The sequence below is a fragment of the Gracilinanus agilis genome, chromosome 2, assembly GCF_016433145.1.
Source record: "Gracilinanus agilis isolate LMUSP501 chromosome 2, AgileGrace, whole genome shotgun sequence".
In the NCBI taxonomy this organism is placed as follows: domain Eukaryota; kingdom Metazoa; phylum Chordata; class Mammalia; order Didelphimorphia; family Didelphidae; genus Gracilinanus; species Gracilinanus agilis.
The window spans coordinates 401,623,249-401,642,439 of NC_058131.1; the positions used below are offsets into that span (position 1 = coordinate 401,623,249).

The window sequence follows — 19,191 nt, forward strand, 5'->3', positions numbered from 1 at the left end:
TTTTGTTTACCCTTGTGAAAAAGTGTTTAGTTCAAGTCTCTGAAGGATCTGGGAAAGGAATAACCTAGATAAAAAGAAATCCTGAATGAAAACAAAGAGGGGGAAATTCCCTGAGACTGTACTGTGGACTGGGTCTCTTTGATTTTCATCTCCCAGTGCCAATCTGGTGTAATTAATAAATTTTATTCAAGTCTCCTTTTGAGTCTTCACTCTTGCCCTCTAGCCCTGTCATTCCCTAACATAAGCTGATTATTCTCCTACCCACCTTTGCTGATAAACCCCTCAGCCCTTGCTTGGGGCAGTGCCTATGCTTCTATTTCCTACCCACCTAAATCTGATACTAAGTGTTTCTCAGCACTCCCTTATTGAGTCACCCTGGGTGTGCTGGGAAAGTATCAGAGAGAGAATGAATAACTGTATTGTCTGAATGAGCATCTATATTTCTGAAGCTTCCAGCCAACAAATATGTGTTCTCAGCAGCCTGTATGTACCTTTGTGCTCCACCCCAATCCTGCTTGACAGCCTTTGGCTCCTTCAGCCTTAGGACACAAATTTCTTAGCTGCTGCTTCTCAACCTCACTCAGCTCTCTAAGTGCACCTCTCTTCCCTCCCTGCAACTTCTTTTATTCATATTCTTTTAAATTCAGAGAGAGGGGAGTATAAATTGGTAGAGAAGTCAGTTACAGAATTGGTATAGGAAAAGCTGCTGATTCTAATAGACACGCTACCTTGTTTGTTTCTTTCTTTTTATCTGGAGCTAAGAATGTACTGGATGTCCCTGAGTCTTCCATCTGTGTCCTAGCCATAAAGAAGAATAGAACTTGGAATTCTTCATATGGGCAGTTTATTACACTAGAGCTTGGAACCCTACCTCCAGTAGGAACTGTTCACTCCTTATAGCAGCACTTGTAAACCTTTTGGTGGAATTTAAAGTAAATTCCTTACCTCTTGCTTCATATAGATCAGATCCATAAGCACTTCTAGTCCCTTTGATCTCAGTGGAAGGCCCTCAGTTCCTATTGAGAAATTCTGTTTCTTCCATGGTACCCATAGTGGTGTCTTGGCATTGATCCCAAAACACTGTCCCTTCTCGAAGTGATTTTAGGCTTGTATCTATGGGTACTATCACTTGATCCTGCTTTTATGATAGTCTAAGTTGAAGACTTTCCAGGCTGTAAATACCAACCACTCATAATTCTGACTCACAACATTTTTCCATTTTCCATTTCACCTTTTCTCATCTTTTCTACATTGTTCCTTTTAGCAGTGAGGTGCCTGGCTGGATTCTGGGGAGATATGTCACAGGGAAACTAAGCTATTTTCCTTACTCAGCTCCCAGGCCTTGTTATTTACATCATCCCAAGCAGAGCAGGTGGTTTTGAGGTGGATTTGGAGTAAGGACTATTGATAGTAATTACTGGCATTTATTCAGCACTTTAAAGTTTGTAAAAAACAACACTTTAAATACAGTATCTCATTCCAATTTCTCAACAATCCTATGATGTAGGATATTAAAGGTAATGTCCCCATTTTACAGATGAGGAAACTGAGGCTCAAGAGGTTTGAGTGATTTGCCCATGGTCAGATAGCTAGAAGGTATTAAAAGTGGAATTTGAAATCAGGTCTTCCTGGCTTCCAAGTTTAGCATTCTGTTCACTGTGCAAAGGAGAGTTCAAGCCTTTATCTGAATTCCCAGGCCCAAAGATGCTGTAGCACACTAAATCTATTAGCAGTATTGACCTGGTGTCCCACGTCCTCTCTGCTGACTCACCCCCACCTGCAGTTCAGGCTAGTCCTTGAGGATTTTGTCTCCAGGATGTCAGGCAGTTCATTCATTACTCCCCCATTTCCTGTTTGTAATTTTCATTGAGAGGAGCCTACAGCAGGAATTCCTGGGGAAATGAAGGCATTGACCCTGAGACTCACAGAGACTATTAGATCATGAATTGGAATGATGGGATTCTGTGCTCTGGGCAAGCCTCTTTTCTATTCTGTGAACCCAGGGAAAATCTGTTAACACTAAACATGACCAGGCAATGGACTGGAAGTCAGACATTCTAATGTCTGAGTTCTTTTTCCAACCCTTTTTTTTTTTTTTGAGGGTACATGTCAAAAATTTGTCTTTGTGCTTTGCTTTAGCTTCTCCCTCTATGAGGGTTGGGGTGGGGGCTAAGAGGGCCCTGGTTCTTTGGTAAAGTACTGAAAAATGAAATGAATGGAATGAAAAATAAAAGGAAGGTAGGTCTCCAGGTTGGACAGCAGAGGGTGTCCTTGTGCTTCTCTTCGGCTGCCTGGTTCTGCTGCATTCAGCCATTTTATACAGATTGTTTTCCTCCCTGGATATCTCCATTTTGTGTTTGTGACGCAGGAAAAAAAGGACTTGGCAAGGGAGGAGCCCAGACTGGGAGGGGGGAGGAGAGAGAGACAAGCTGAGGCAAAGCTCTCCTCTCCTCTGCTCAGCTGCTAATCATCAGGGACACACCTCACTGCAGGCACTGGCTTCCTGCGCAACAGAAGGAGCAAGTCCCTTCTCGAAAAGCCTAAAGCAGGGAAATGTTTGGCTGATAGATGCCTCTAGCAATATACCTCCAGCCAGCTAGATGCCTGTATACCGCAGGAATTAACATTCTATGCCAGACCCTCTTTTCTTTCAGGCTCCTCTGGAGGGGTTCAGTGGGCCCTGTTGCAGAGAGTTTGAATGGGACTTTAAATCACAGGCTTAGCTAGGCGATTTCATCTTATGCCAATAGTTTAGGAAGTTATAAATGCTTTGAAAAGTCAAGGAAGCAGATTAATTTCCTTCTATAAGGTCCTGATAAAATGAGATAAATGAGATAAAAGGGGATTTACTTTTTTCACCTTGAGGTACTATCTCCCATCATTGTTTCTCCACAGGGGAAGTGATGGAAGGACTGGAATATTTGGGGACAATGAGAAGTATAGAAGAAATCAGGGCATTACTAAAGAGAAAGACATAGCTTCTTCTGCCATGAATATAGGATATTCTCTAAAATCTGGAAAATGGTTTGTAAATCAGAGCTAGGAGTTCTTTGCCATGGACCTAGGACCAGAAACCGGGAATATCATGTCCACAGAAGCCTTATCCTATCAACTGTCTGATATCTGGGCTCCTGCTCCCTCCCAAATTCCTTTATTGTTCCTTATACCTTTAGTGGTAGTGGTATTACTATTTCCATTGTGAGAGACTCAGTGTGAGAGCCTGCTATGTTGGCAAAGCCCAGTGTTGCTTGTACCTTGAGGGTTAGGCTCATGGTATTGTTTTGATAAATAATAGCAAAATCTCTTAGGAACAGGAGGTTAGGCTAGAGCAGAAATTATAAGTGGGATAGGCTTTGGGACCTATAGTCTAACACCATGAGGTTCCCGAATCCTAGCCCTCCCCATTTTCTTAACTTACATAACCTGAGAGTGACTTAGACTCATTGGATGAGTTGAGGACATTATGCTTTTAGCTAAGCTGCTTGCATGGTCTTGCTAAACTACTCAGAACTAGGTCAGTGACTCTGACTTTCAGCCACAGAAGCAAGCATTCTGCTTTCTAGCCCCAGGAGTGCACAGCCTGAGTGGGCAGCTGTAGGAGCTGATTTCCTGCCAAGGCTAGCAATGCACATGAGGAGGAGGGCACTGGGCTCAGCAAAGCTTGCCTGGGGAGACTAGATTTGGCCAGCTGCCCTCTCCAAGAGCTGATGCTCTTATCAGCAAAGTGCTTCACATCTATAGAATAGGTCAGGGCATCAGCAGCTGGAAATCTCTACCCTGATTGTTATTCCACATACTGCCAAGGGAGCTAGCTAGATTGCTCCCAGCCTTTCTCCTCACTGCTGGCCCTGGAAGAGTCCCAGGCAGTTTGAGTCTTTGGCAGGCACTTCCAAATAAAATTCTTCTCTGAACTGTTGTCACCATATATCTCTAGACTTCTGTCCCTTCAAGACTTCACATGATTTCTTAAATTAGAATACTCAGCTTTTCCTCTATTAATGCCATTATTAGTGAGGCATGACAGGAGTCCTCTGTACAAGATTGCTCATCCTGCTCTGGTGGAAATGGGCAGTTGGCATCCAAGCAGTGATAAAGCTATTGTCTTAAGTGTTTTACCACCTTTCAGCTTTTTTAATTTTTAGTTCCAGAAACAATTGTGACTTAGAGGGTCAGTGCTGTGGATATCCCCCTCTGTACTGACATGGACACTGTCTTTTCCTTTGGAATTATGGTCAAATACAGGTGCTGAAACTGGAATAACTATAGACTGTCAGAAAGTCAAGGACACCAAAGTGGCAGAGAGAGAGCATGAACACAATCTGTGCTTGCCTTCTCCACAATTCCCTTAATGGCAAAATTTATGCTCTTTCTCCTATGTATTTCCTAGTACTCTCATACATGTCTTTAGTTATCTTTAATCAATAGTTCATTACCAGATATGCTGAAATATACATAGAAGCCTTTTTTGTAGCAGAAAAAAAAAAAGTTGGTATCCTCTGTTTTGGGGAGTGATTGAACAAACCGTGATATGTTAGTATAATGGAATACTGTTATACTATAAAAAAATATGGAGGGGCAGCGAGGTAGCACAGTAGATAGAGCATCAGACCTGGAGTCAGGAGGATCTGAGTTCAAATATGGTGTTAGCCACTTCCTATCTATATGACCTTGGGCAAGTCACTTAACCCTGATTGCCTAACCCTTTCCATTCTTCTGTCTTAGAATTGATACTAAGACAGAAAGTAAGAGTTTGGAAGGAAGAAAATATGGATATGAGCAATTCATAGAAACATATGAAGGCTTGTATAAACAGAGTAACATAAGCAGAATCAGAACAGTACATATGATTGCCACAAGGTAAATGAAAATAACCTTAAAAGGCATCCAAACTAAAATTATTTCTAATGACTAATCTCAGTTGTAGAGAATGAGAGATGAAACATATCTCCCTCCTCTCAGTAGAGAACTTTGGGGCAATATTTGTAGGGCAGAGTAGATATTTGGGGACAATGGTGTGATTACAAAAGACAAATAAAACTTTAGAACAGTGATTCCCAAAGTGGGTGCTACCACCCCCTGGTGGGTGCTGCAGCAATCCAGGGGAGCAGTGATGGCCACAGGTGCATTTATCTTTCCTATTAATTGCTATTAAAATTTTAAAAAAATTTAATTTCCAGGGGGCTAAGTAATTTTTCTGGAAAGGGGGCAGTAGGCCAAAAAAGTTTGGGAACCACTGCTTTAGAAGAACTTTAAAAGAATGTTACTTGGTCCCTAGATTTTAAGAGGGGCAATATAGTACTGTGAAAAGGGTACTGGACTTTAGTCAAGACAGGCCTAGGTTTGCATCCTTCCTCTAAAATTAGTAATGTGAATTTGGGCAAATTGAGACTCGGGAGATAAATTAGTCCACAGGAAAAGCCTAGATTTAGAGCTGATGTTCTTTGCTATTTACTATAGTCTCTGACTGATCTGTGAGAAGCATCCCTCAGTATTAGTGCCTTCCCTCCCATCTATATCTTATATGTACATAGTTGTCTGCATGTTGTCTTCCCCATTGGACTGTGAACATGTTGAGGACAGAGATTATTTTTTGCCTTTCTTTGTATTCCCAATGCTTAACATGGTAGACATTTAATAGATGTTTGTTTTGTTTATCTTCTCCAAACCTGTTTCTTCATTGGTAAAATGAGAATAATTCCTCTAGTATTTCCTTCACAGGGTTATTGTGAGATAATGTATGTAAAGCACTTTGCAAACCTTAAAACACTTCTAAATATCATTTATTTTTGTTAGTATTTACGGTACTTATAAAAAGCTTTACTGCAGAAGCTGCCATGAAGGAGTAGAATCTATAATTGAGTCAATGATAGAAGAATTATAGACTTGCTAAATTTAGAAGTGATATATATATATATATATATATAGAGAGAGAGAGAGAGAGAGAGAGAGAGAGGGTTTAAAAGAAATTTTCAAGACAGCTATTTAAGAGGTATCATACTGTGGCATTTTAATTGCCAAGCTAATGTTACAAACAATGAGTACAGTAGGAATTCAAAGAGAAGGTTTCTTTTAGGCAGCAATAGGCAAGGAAAGTTTCCTGGAGAAGATGAGATTTGACCTGCATATATGGAAAGATGAGTAGTGTTTAGAAATGGACATTCTGGGAGGGGGTGGGGGGGGTACAGGGCATTTACAAAGAAGTCACTCTTTCCCCTTATGTTTTATTGACAAGTTGATATTTAGACACTAAATGGACCTTTTCTGTGGGTCATCCATACTCATTGAGACCCTGGGTGGTCACCTGAAGAATCTCTTATATCAAAGTATTACCTTATAAGGGCAGTAATGATCATTGCAGGGCTTCAGAGCTATTTTGTAAGTTGAAACGTCTCAGGAATGGAATTTGGTTTATTGTTAATGCTACCTTTCTAATCTTTCCCGTAGCCAAAAAGGATCAGGAAGGTGGAGAAGAAAAAAAGTCAGTGCAGAAGAAAAAAGTAAAAGAGCTGAAGGTATTGGATTCAAAGACAGCCCAAAATCTCTGTAAGTATAATTGTGATCCACTTTTGTAAGATGAAGGAGAATAGATTCCTAGAAATTTGGCTTCAACTATGCCTAATAAATAAAGTGGTGCAGTAGTATAGTGTCTTGCCTCAGGAGCTTCCCTTCCTTTCTTTAGATACCTTGGACTGAAATCTGGAGGATCTCCTGTCAGGGATGTAGTAGAAGACATTCTTGTTCAGGCAAGGGGTAGACTAGGTAGTCTCTGAAGACCTTGATGTCTTGGAGATGCTGTGATTTTGGATTTGGAATTTCTATTTGCTGATTTCACACCTTTGTCTTTCTCATTGTATCAGAAAAACTTTCTTCAAATGGATGAGACATTGCTTAATTTTAGTCTGGATGAGCCCAAAATAATACTTTAGGATTGGTATATCCTAGTGCTAAAACTCTACTTCCAAAGTGAACTTTTGGGTCAGAAATTTTACTGAATTTTACAGACTTTTAAAATCTAATATTAAATAAATAAAAATGAATAAATATTTAATATTTAAAGCTTACAAAATTTTACAGAAAATTTACCAGGCAAATAGGAAAAGTGTTCCTGGAGGTTAGGATGAAAATTGATTTGTATGTATGAGAACAAGGTGAATGGAAAACTGGAATAAGCATATGTGTAATTTCCAACTGATCAAGGATTCAAACAAGAAACATTGAACACTTTCTATGTGGAAGGCATCATAAGTGGAAGAGGCAATCATTGTCTTCAAAGAACTGACATTCATTTATGAAAAAATTAAAATAACAGTTCAGTTCAACAAGCACATATTAGGACTTAGTGTACTTGAAGCATCATGCCAGAAACTAGGAATGTGAAGACAAAAAATGAAACAATCCCTTCTCTCAAGCAGCATAACTCCAATATGTACAATATCCTCTGTCTAACAAAACACTTTTCTCACAATAATCCTGTGCGATATAGGGATTGTGAGTGTTAATCTTCTCATTTTGCTGATGAAGAAACACAACTCAGAGAGGGAACATAATTTATTCATGGTCATACTGCTAGTAAATGTAGACTCCAGAATTGGATCCCAAGTTTCTCCAAGTGTGGGTCTAGCTATTGTTCTTTCCATTCTCTTGCCTCCTATATCTCTACAAGAGATATTGCCAAGTAATATATAATTTCCAGATGAATAATGTAGGCATTAAGGGCTGTGAAGAGAGAAAGGTCTTTGTGGGATCATGTAATCTGGCAAACGAGATTCGATCTGGAACTTGAAAAAAAAACAATTTTAAAAGGCAGAAAGGAAGAAGTAGAGTATTCCCAGTGAGGAGCCAAATGTAAGCAAACATGTAGGGATGAAGAAGGGACTGAGGACATTCAGGAGACAGTAAGTAGATTGGTTTGGCTGGAATGAAAGGTTAATATAACAGAGCGATGGTAGCTAAAGCTGAGCAGATTGGTTGGGGTCAGATCACGGAAGTCTTTAAATTTTAGGACAAGGAGTTTGGACTTCTATCTTACAGCCAGCGAGGAACCACTAAAGGTTTTTTGAGCAGAGCATGACATGACCAAAGCAGTATTTTAGGAAGATTTCTCTGGCAGCAGGATAGAGAATGGATTGGAAGAGAATGGAAGAAACATTTTGTTTCTCATTTTCTGGCAGCAATCTTCCTGGGTTCCTTTCGTATGCCCTATCAGGAGATCAAAATTGTCATCTTGGAAGTGAATGAGGCTGTTCTGACAGAATCTATGGTGCAGGTGAGTAAGACAAAGTAGTTTAATTGTATAGGCCTGGTCTGGTGAATTTATTTTTCTTATTTTAAATAATTTTATTTTCATGCATGTTGATCAATATGCATTGAAATATGCCAACAAGAGCAAAAGGAAATGCGAAACCAAAACAGTACAAAAGTGATTATACATGTATCTGTACATTATTCTAATTGTTAAGAGGGCATATTTTTATTAACTTAAACAAAATTCCAGTATACCTAACATTAATTTTATTTGCTCTTTAAAATTGTTTTTCTTTATGTAGCTGAAGGCCCTGGGTATATATATTGTTCTTTTGGTTCTGTTTTCTTCACTATATATTGGTTCAAATAAAAAATAAAAAATTGGTTAATTTTTTTTTTAATTTTCACTTATCTTCTTTGCATTCTTTATATTTGTTATCTGCACAAAAACTGATTGAGGAATTCAGAGAAATCAGGGACTAGGTATATGAACTGATGCAAAGAGAAACAAACAGAACCAAGAGAAAAACATTGTTATTGTATTCATTTACATTTTAAAATCCTTAAGAGGAGGTCAAACTATGAAAAACTTTAAAATCAGTGAAGTTCCTGTATTACAGATTATGAAATATACCTCTTCTTATGACAACTAGGAAAGAATTACACATTATCAGATGCCGTTGCTTCCATATGTTTTTGCTTAGTTGTTTTTCTTTGTTAGAAGGAAAAGAGTAATCAAGCATTTGTAAAGTACCTACTATGTGCCAGGCACTGTGCTAAACTTTTTACGAATATATCTGATTTGATCTAAACAATAACTCTGTAAAGTAGGTGCTATTATTATCCCCATTTTACAGTTGAGGAAACTCTGGCAGAGGGGTCAATAACTTGCCCAGGATTACACAAGTAGTAAGTTTCTGAGTGCTTATTTGAATTCAAGTCTTCCTAACACCAGGCCCAGTGCTCTCAGTCAGTCAATAAACATTTATTAATCACCTACCATGTGCTACACACTATGCTGGGATACAAATAAAAACATCCACTGCTCCCAAAGAGCTTACAATATAGTGAGGGAACACAGCTCACAAAAGGAAGCTGAAAAGTGGTGCCCAAGATGGAGTAGTACCTACTAGGGGCATGATGGAGAGGCCTGGAGAAGTCCAAAAGCAGTGGAGCTAGTGGAAAATGGGGATAATGATAGCTAACATATATAGTACTTATTATGTGCCAGGGACTGTGCTAAACACATTACAATAATTATCTCATTTGATCCCCACAATGACCTTGAAAGGTATGAGCTGTTAGTATCCCTATTTTACAGATTAGGAAATTGTGGTAGACCAGGGTCACATAGCTAATTAAGTGTCTAAGGCTGGATTTGAATTCAGGTCTTCCTGACTCCAAGCTTAGTGTTCTCTCTACTATGTGTAGGGGTCAATATGGAAGTGGGGGTAAGGTTGAAATGACTATGATTTTAAAATGAAAGTCAATAAAATGTATTATTAAAATTCCATTACAGTATACATTCACATAAAAATGTTTATTCAAATATTCTCCAGACATTGTGGACATGAAGTCTGTTTTCAGCTTTTTGCTATTACAAATAATGTTCCTAGGAATATTTCTTTTCCCCCCCTTTCAGTAATGACCTCAATATCAGCATCAATAAGACAAAGGACATCATATTTTTTTATCAGGAAGTTTAATGCAAGACTTTCCCAAGTCCATATATTTCCAGCTTCTTCTAAAGGCAGTGTTTAGAACTGTGCTGAATCTTTTGTTTTTCATAGAATCAAATTCTTTCTTTAAATCATGTGTCATTAAAATTTTTTTTCCTGTACACAGTTGCACAAGCTATGGTTATAGCTACTCTAATTTTTTATAGTGTGACATGTTATAGTTGAATCACTTATCCATTTGGAATTAATTATGATGTTAGGTACTAACCTGTTATCATTTTTTTTCACCAAACTGTGACCCACTTTTCCTAGCAGTTTTTGTTGAATAATAACTTCATTCCCCAGTGATTTGGTTTCTTGAATTTATTGAGGACTAGACAGTCATATGCATTTGGTTCTGAATCTTTTTCTTTCTTTTCTTTCCTTTTCTCTTCTTTCCTTTTCTCTTCTTTCCTTTTCTCTTCTTTTCTTTTCTCTTCTTTTCTCTTTTCTTTTCTTTTCTTTTCTTTTCTTTTCTTTTCTTTTCTTTTCTTTTCTTTTCTTTTCTCTTTATTATCATGAAAAACACATTTCCTTATTGGTCATTGTTGTAAGAGCCCACACATACATAACCAAAACCCCAAATAAAACCATAAATATACTGAAGCGAAAGACAAATCTAACAGTTCTTTCTCTGGAGGTGGATAGCATTCTCCAGCATAATTCTTTCAGGATTGTCCCAGATCATTGCATTGCTGAGAGCAACCAAGTTTTTACATTAGATAATAGATAGATACATAGATAATCATTGTCCAATATTGTTGTTCCGTGCAATGTTCTCCCATTTCTGCTTATTTCACTCTATTATCAGTTTCTGCAGATCTTTCCTTTTTTTTTTTTTTAACCCTTACTTTTCTTACAATACTGTGTATTAGTTCCAAGGCAGAAGAGTGGTAAGAGCTAGGCAATGGGGTTACGTGGTTTGCAAGGAAGTGTCTGAGGCCAGATCTGAACCTGTCTCTAGGCCTGGCTCTCAATCCACTGGAGCCACCCAGCTTCCCCCTAACTTTTTCAACTTTTTCTGAAATCTTGCTTATCATTTCTTATAGCATAATAGTATTCCATCACCAACATGTACCACAATTTGTTCAACCATTCCCCAATTGATGGACATCCCCTCAGTTTCAAATTCTTTGTCACTATGAAAAGAGTTGCTATAAATATTTTCATGTAAGTAGGTCCTTTCCCCTTTTTTATTACCTCTTTGGAATATAGACCCAGTAGTGCTATTACTGGATCAAAGGGTATGCACAGTTTTATAACACTTGGGGCACACTTCCAAATTGCCCTCTGGAATGTTTGGAACAGTTCACATTCTACCAACAATGCATTAGTGTCCTTATTTTCCCACATCCCCTCCAACTTTCCTTTACTGCCATATTGGCCAATCTGATAGTGTGAGTGGTATTTCAGGTTGTTTTTTTTTTTTCAGGTTGTTTTAATTTGCATTTCTCTAATCAAGAGTGATTTAGAACATTTTTTCAAATGGTTATTGATAGTTTTGATTTCTTCATCTGAGAATTGCTTGTTCATCTCCTTTGACCATTTGTCAGTTGGAGAATGGCTTGTATTCTTATAAAATTGACTTAGTTCCCATATAAATTTGAGAAATTAGAGACATTTGTTATAAAAAATTTTTTCCCAGTTGTTTCCCTTCTAATCTTGGTTACATTAGTTTTGTTTGTACAAAACCTTTTTAATTTAACATAGTCAAAATTACTCATTTTACATTTAATAATCCTCTCTATCTCTTATTTGGTCATAAATTCTTCCCTTCTCCAGAGATCTTCCAGGTAAACTATTCTGTGTTCCCCTAATTTAGTTATGGTATCACTCTTTATATCTAAATTGTATATTCATTTTGACCATATCTCAGTATACAGGATGTGAGATATTGGTCCAAATCTAGTTTCTGCCATACTGTTTTCCGATTTTCCTAGCAGTTTTTGTTAAATAGTGAGTTCATATTCCAAAAGCTGAGATCTTTGGGTTTATCAAACACTAAATTGCCAAGATCATTTACCCTGTATATTGTGTATTTAATCTACTCCATTGGTCTACTATTCTTTTTCTTAACCAGTACCAGATTGTTTTGAAGATTGCTGCTTTATAGTACAGTTTGTACAGTTTGCAATCTGGTACTGCTAGGCCTTCTTCCTTCACATTTTTTTTTTCATTAGTTCCCTTGATATTCTTGATCTTTTGTTCTTCCAGATGACTTTTGTTATTATTTTTTCTAGTTCTATGAAATAATTATTTGGTAGTTTGATTGGTATGCCACTGAATAAATAAATTAATTTAGGTAGAATTGTCATTTTTATTTTATTAGCTTGGCCTATCCATGAGCAATGAATATTTTTCTAATTATTTAGATCTAACTTTATTTGTGTGAAGTGTTTTTTTATTGTGTTTGCCTTGTCAAGTAGATTTCCAGATATTTTATATTGTTTAGAGTAATTTTAGATGGAACTTCTCTTTCTAACTCTTGCTGCTGGACTTTGTTGTTAATATATAGAAATGCTGATGATTTATGTGGATTTATTTTGTATCCTGCAACTTTACTAAAGTTAATGATTATTTCAACTAGTTTTTTAGTTGATTCTCTAGAATTCTCTTAAGTATACCATCATATCATCTGCAAAGAGTGATAGTTTAGTTTCCTCATTGCCTACTTTAATTCCTTTAATTTCTTTTTCTTTTAATTGCTACTGCTAGCATTTCTAATACAATATTATATAGTAGTGGTGATAATGGGCATCCTTGCTTCACCCCTGATCTTATTGGGAAGGCTTCTAACTTATTCCCACTGCAGATGATATTTGCTGAAGGTTTTAGGTAGATACTACTTATCATTTTAAGGAATGACCCATTTATTCCTATGCTTTCTAGTGTTTTTAATAGGAATGGGTGCTACATTTCCCCTCCCCCCCCCCCCAAGGCTTTTTCTGCTTCTATTGAGATAATGTTAGTTTGGATATTGATATGGTCAGTTACGCTCATAATTGCCCTAATGTTAAACCACAGCCCTGCATTCCTAGTATAAATCCCACCTGATCATAGTGAATGATCCTGGTGATATATTGCTGTAGTCTTCTTGCTAATATCATATTTAAATTTTTTCATCTATATCCATTATTGAAATTGGCCTATAATTTTCTCTCTGTGTTCTTCCTGGCTTAGGTAACAGTAATATATTTATTTCATAAAAAGAATTTGGTAGGATTCCTTCTCTGCCTGTTTTCCCAAATAGTTTGTGTCCAATTGGGGCTAATTGTTCTTTAAATGTTTAATAGCCTTCATTTGTGAATCCATCTGGCCCTCAGGATTTTTTCTTAGGGAATTCATTGATGGCTTGTTCAGTTTCTTTTTCTGATGTGCAATTTTTTAAGGAGTCTATTTCCTCTTCTGCTAATCTGGGCACTTTGTATTTTTGTAAATTGAGTCTTTTTCTAATCTATTTCAGGGATCTATTTTAACCCAATATAAGATTGTTTTGAAAATTACCATTTCATAGGATAATTGGAAATTTGGTATTACTAATTCATTTTCTATTTTATTTATTTTCCTTGATATCCTTTATCTTGTTCTTCCATTTAAATTTCCCTCTTTAATTCTAAATTTAACTAGTTTAATTGATATTTTGGTTGGCATTCGGTTTAATTAAATTTGAGGGTTTTTTCCTTCTTTTCTATATTAACAAAGAAGAAGCAGTGTCTTGCAGTAGGTAGAGAACTGGCCTTGGAACCAGGAAGAACTAGGTTCAAGTCCTGTCTCTGGGACATAATGACTGATTGTTGACAAGTCATTTAACTACTCAGGACCTTGAGCAACCCTGTAAAACTCCTTAAGTTACAGAAAACAGCTTCAACTGCTTTAGCAGAGAGCATTCCTCTCCCAGATCCTTATCCACACTGATGAAATCACAGGCTCCCAGACATCTACATTAAATACCTTCCTATTTAGTTCTTTTATTTCCATAAGCAAAAGGTCCTTACAATGTGGCTAAATAGATTAATTCATTAGTACTATGTATCTGTTCCAAGGCAGAAAAGTGGCAAGAGCTAGACAGTGAGGGTTAAATGACTTGCCCAGGGTCCTACATTAGGGAGTATCTGAGGCCACATTTGAACCCAGGCTTTCTGTCTCCGGGCCTGGCTCTCTATCCACTGAGCCACCTAGCTGTCCCTAACGTAAAACAAATAAAATTATATTAATTTATTTTATTATTTTTCCTGGGTTTGGTTTTATTTAGGAATATTTGTAATTTTGTATGGCTGTTTTTAAAATCCTTTTTTGGTGAAGCTATTTTTTGTTGTCTTTTGGATTTTCTAAGTAAGTCATCATATCATATCCATTTTGCTATTTAAAATTGTAATTTCCTTAAAAAATTTTTTTACTATTGATAGCATTTATAAAACTTAAAAGATAATGAGTTGGGGCATCCTGTTTCCATTCTAACTCATTATAAATGATGATAGTTCTTAGTTTCTGGTAATTTTAAAAATTACTACCATGCCTGTTTTTATCATAAATGAATGTTGTATTTTATTAAACATTTCATGCACCTGATGTTATTGAGGTTTTTTGTTTTTATTATTGACATTTTATTGTGCTAATTATTTTTTCTCATGTTGAACTATCTACATTCTTAGCATAAATTTAACTTGATGATAGGTAATTTTTAAAAGGATATTGCTAGGTTGTGGTTTTTTTTGTTTTGTTTTGTTTTTTTGTTTTTGAGTTGGCACTTTCATTAGGCAGGCAATCTGCCCTCTAGTTTTCCTTCACATCAATCCTTGGCCATTGAATGGGATCAATAGGACATTTTAAGAGATAATGCTCAGCATATGAGACAGACTAAACATTTCTCCCTTCCCTCCTCTCTCTTGCCTTCTCTTTTTTTTTCTTTTTTTTTTCCCCCCCAGAATCTCATTAAGCAGATGCCAGAACCAGAGCAGCTAAAGATGCTGTCTGAACTAAAGGATGAATATGATGATTTGGCTGAGTCAGAACAGTTTGGTGTAGTGGTGAGATCTAAATCAATGAGCTCCTTACCCCACCCCACGAGGGGGAGAGGCTTTTTGTCTGTCTGTCGATCTATCTAGCTATCTAATCTATCTCCACCCATACTCATATCCATTGTGAGTGACTACTTCACTCCCACCTCACCTCCTTTTTAGCCTTCACTCCCACCCCCTTTTAGCCTTCCTCTGTATTAAACTTGGACTTAGTATTTTATTCCTTAACCCACTTTGGGATTCTGTTCCTGACCAGTGTCTGCAGTCTGCTTCCCTACCCCTGCCTCCTCCCTGCTACTGTTTCTCTAACTGGTCATGCTATAGTTATAGTCCCTTTGTTCTTCCTACCAGATGGGTGCAGTACCTCGCCTTCGACCCCGACTCAATGCTATACTCTTCAAACTGCAGTTCAATGAGCAGGTAGAAAATATCAAGCCTGAGATTGTTTCTGTAACAGCTGCTTGTGAAGAGGTACGAAAGAGTGAGAGCTTTTCTAGCCTCCTGGAAATAACCCTGCTTGTGGGCAACTTCATGAATGCTGGCTCCAGGAATGCTGGTGCCTTTGGCTTCAACATTAGCTTCCTCTGCAAGGTGAGAATGAGAGTTAGAACAGAGAGCCCAGTGCAAGTTTTCTAGCCCTTTGGGCCAAATAGTAGGGGCTACAACCTTCCGAGGCTGTTTTTTATCTCATCCATCCACTGCTCACAGACATTATCATTCTCAGCTTCGTGACACCAAATCTACTGATCAGAAGATGACACTGCTGCATTTCTTGGCTGAATTGTGTGAAAACAACTACCCTGATGTGCTCAAGTTCCCCGATGAGTTAACCCATGTAGAGAAGGCCAGCAGAGGTGAGGACAGACTTAAGGTGGCATTGGGGACTGGCAAGTACCTGTTTAGGGAGGGAAGTAGAGATTTGATTGCAGAGTGCATTAAATCTCAAGCTAATGTATAAATTTGAGTCTAAGGAACATGAGTCCATAGTGAAAATATAAATTAGAGAGGGACTTCTTTATGTAAAATTGAGGAGACTATTTAGCAGCACAATGAAAAGAAAGTCACCTGGAGGAAAGGCATTTGTTTTTAGTTTGAGATCTCAGCTTTCTTGGGTTTCCCATTCAGAAAGCATAGCCGTTCTTGACAAATGTTAAGACATCTTGACCTAGGAAGAAGGCAGAGATAATGTAGCCTTCTACTATTCATTTTCTCTGCAAGTAGAAGGAATCCCATCTATTACACAGGCCACACTTGACCCAGCTATAGATTTCTACGCAAGACGCTTATTCCTAAACTCCATTTCTCTAAGAGGCCTAGGGCCAAGATCACAGGGGCCTAGGGAGCAGGAGCTCAGTTTATTCAGTTAAGCAAGTATTTATTGATGATTTCTGATTTTGCTAGCACTGTAGGTATTGGGGTTTGCCACTTAAATTCATGACATTATTCTAGTCATCAAGAGGTTTACAGTCTTAATGGAGAGATAAGACTTGCATGCTTTAGAGAGCAATTGAAAGCTCTGTCATGTGAAATATTAAGAACTGCTAAACTGAATGTAATCAAGTACCCTAAGCAATTAGGAAGTGGAAACACTGGCTCAAAGGGTTGTTGCCCTAGGCTAAGATCCTTTCAGGGTTCACTATTCTTTGAAGGTATAAATTCAGTGTTGCCCCATCTGTCTCATTCAGTCTCAGCAGAGAATTTACAGAAGAACCTGGATCAAATGAAGAAGCAGATTTCAGATGTAGAAAGAGATGTTCAGAATTTTCCAGCTGCCACTGATGAAAAAGACAAGTTTGTGGAAAAAATGACCATATCCTTTCAAGAAATGTGAAGAGGGGGAACACTCAAAGGGGTGGGGAAAGGGAGGATAGGCATGGGGCTCAGCAGTAGGAGCATAGAACACATTTTGGTGAGATCTCTTTCGAGTCTAATAGGTGATGAATTTATGTGAAACCCACTCTGAGTGTGTTTGTTAGTTGAAGATGGATTTAAAGATGCAGTATTATTAGAATCTTGGTCTTGGTCCTTTACTTCTTGATCTCACAGCTTTGTAAAGGATGCCCAGGAACAATATAACAAGCTTCGGATGATGCACTCTAACATGGAAACCCTCTTTAAGGAACTGGGTGATTACTTCCTCTTTGACCCTAAGAAAATAACTGTGGAAGAATTCTTTATGGACTTAAACAATTTCAGGAATATGTTTCTGGTAAGCTAGCAATCTTTGCCCCAAAACCAAGACACCCAAGGGGTATTTCTCCCAGAATCTAGCTCAGTTTACTTAATTATTACATTTTTCACTCATAGCAAGCAGTCAAGGAGAACCAAAAGCGACGAGAGACAGAGGAAAAGATGCGCCGAGCAAAGCTAGCCAAAGAAAAGGCGGAAAAAGAACGATTAGAGAAGCAGCAGAAGAGAGAGCAGCTGATAGATATGAATGCAGGTATGATGGAAAACAAGGAATTGGGGGAGGGGGGGTGAAACAATGAGGAACATTCAAAAGAAGTTGAAATTTGGGCAGAGAAAATAACTAATTTCTGAGCTAGACTCTTTATTGGCTGAGTCTATGGCATAGTTCCTCAGATCAATGTTATTCTGCTCTAGTTTCCTCTGCTAGCTTCTAATTTTGTCCCCTCTTTTTTTTTTCTTTTACATTTTATCTTCTTACTCACACAACCTCCTCCCTTTCATATTCTCTTGTTATTAGGTGACCTTAGTGTCACTGTATAACACACTCCTCTTTTCTGCCTATTCAGAGCTCTTCTGGCCTCCTCTCATACCCTATAAAACTCTATTTGCATTATCTCTAAGATAGGCCCTGCCAGTTCTTTTATAGAAGCAATACTATCCCTCCCCTCATTCCTAACTCTCTCTATCCCTAACCGTCCTCATTATCATGGCTTGGGAACAGTTGCAGAGTGTGGGTTTGCAAACCATAACACACACTTTCTCTCTCTTTCCTATATCTATCTCTCTCTTCTCTATTCTCCTTCTCTCCCTCTCTTTCTTTCTCTCTCTCCATCTTTGTCTCTGTCTCCCACCTCCCCCATTCGGTCTCTCTTCTCCCTCTCCCTCATTCTCTCTCTTTGTCTTTCCCTCTCTCCTTTCTTCTCTCCTCTCCTCCCTTTCTCTGTCTCTCTGCTCTAAGTCTTTTTCTCTCCTCTCTTTCTTCTTCTCCTCTTCCTCTCCCTCTCTCCCCCCTTCCTCTCTGTCTCTCTTTGCTTCTCTTTCTCTCCTCTTTTTTCTTTCTCTCTCCCTCCCCCTTTTTCTCTCCCTCTCTCTCCCACTTTGTCTCTCTTTTCTATCTTTTTCCTCTTCCTCTCCCTCATTCTCTCTGTGCAGTCTCTCTGTCTGTCTGTCTCTTTGTCTTTCTTTCCCTCTCCTCTTTCTTCTCTCCTCTCTCCTCCCTCTCTCTGTCTCTCTGCTCTGTCTCTGTTTTTCTCTCCTCTCTTTCTTCTTCTCTTCTCCCTCTCCCTCTCTCCTGCCTCCCCTCTCTGTCTCTCCTCCTTCTCTTTATCTCTCTTTTTTCTCCTCTCTTCTCTCTCCCTCCTTCCCTCCCTCTCTCTGTGTCTCTCTGTCTCTGTCTTTCTCTTCTTTTTCTTCTCCTCTCTCCTTCTCTCCCTCTCTTCTGCCCCTCCCCCCAATCCCTTTCTCTTTTCTCCTCTCCCTCTCCCTCATTCTCTCTCTGTTTCTCTCTCTGTCTGTATGTCTCTGTCTTTCTCTTTCTCTTTCTCTTCTTCTCCTCTCATCTTACTCCCTCCCTTTCTCTCTTCCCTCCTACCTCCCTGTCTGTCTGTCTCCTCTTTCTTCTTTCCTCTCTCCCTCCTTCCCTCTCTCTTCCTCTCTTTTTTTCTGCTCTTTCTCTTTCTGCTCTTTCTTCTCCTCACTACTCCCTTTCCCTCCCCTTCTCTCTCCTCCCTCTTTCTGTCTCTGTGCTTTGTCTCTCTCTATCTCTTTCTCTCTCCTCTTTCTTCTCTCCTTCCTCTTTCTTCTTTCCTCCATCTCTTTCTCTTTGTCCCTCTGTCTCTCCTCTTTCTTCCCTCTCTCCCATATCTTTGTCTCTCTACTCTGTCTCTGTTTTCTCTTTCTCCTCTTTTTCTTCTCCCTCTTCTTCTCTTTCCCTCTCTTCTCCTCTCCTTTTCTCTCTCTCCCCTTTCTTTCTTCTCTCCTCTCTCCCTCTCTCCCTCATTCTCTCTCTACCCCTTCCTTCC

At 38.4% G+C, this 19,191-nt stretch overlaps 1 protein-coding gene across 1 annotated transcript in view; it reads left to right on the forward strand.

Moving 5' to 3' along the window:
* The window catches only part of DIAPH1 (diaphanous related formin 1), a 71,111-nt gene that overhangs the window by 36,779 nt on the left and 15,141 nt on the right, over nt 1–19,191 (forward strand). The window contains exons 18-25 of the mRNA XM_044664524.1: nt 6,445–6,543; nt 8,172–8,266; nt 14,888–14,989; nt 15,332–15,571; nt 15,705–15,834; nt 16,666–16,790; nt 17,025–17,189; nt 17,288–17,423. Coding sequence (XP_044520459.1) covers nt 6,445–6,543; nt 8,172–8,266; nt 14,888–14,989; nt 15,332–15,571; nt 15,705–15,834; nt 16,666–16,790; nt 17,025–17,189; nt 17,288–17,423 — 1,092 coding nt within the window. The remainder of the gene's footprint in view (nt 1–6,444; nt 6,544–8,171; nt 8,267–14,887; nt 14,990–15,331; nt 15,572–15,704; nt 15,835–16,665; nt 16,791–17,024; nt 17,190–17,287; nt 17,424–19,191) is intronic.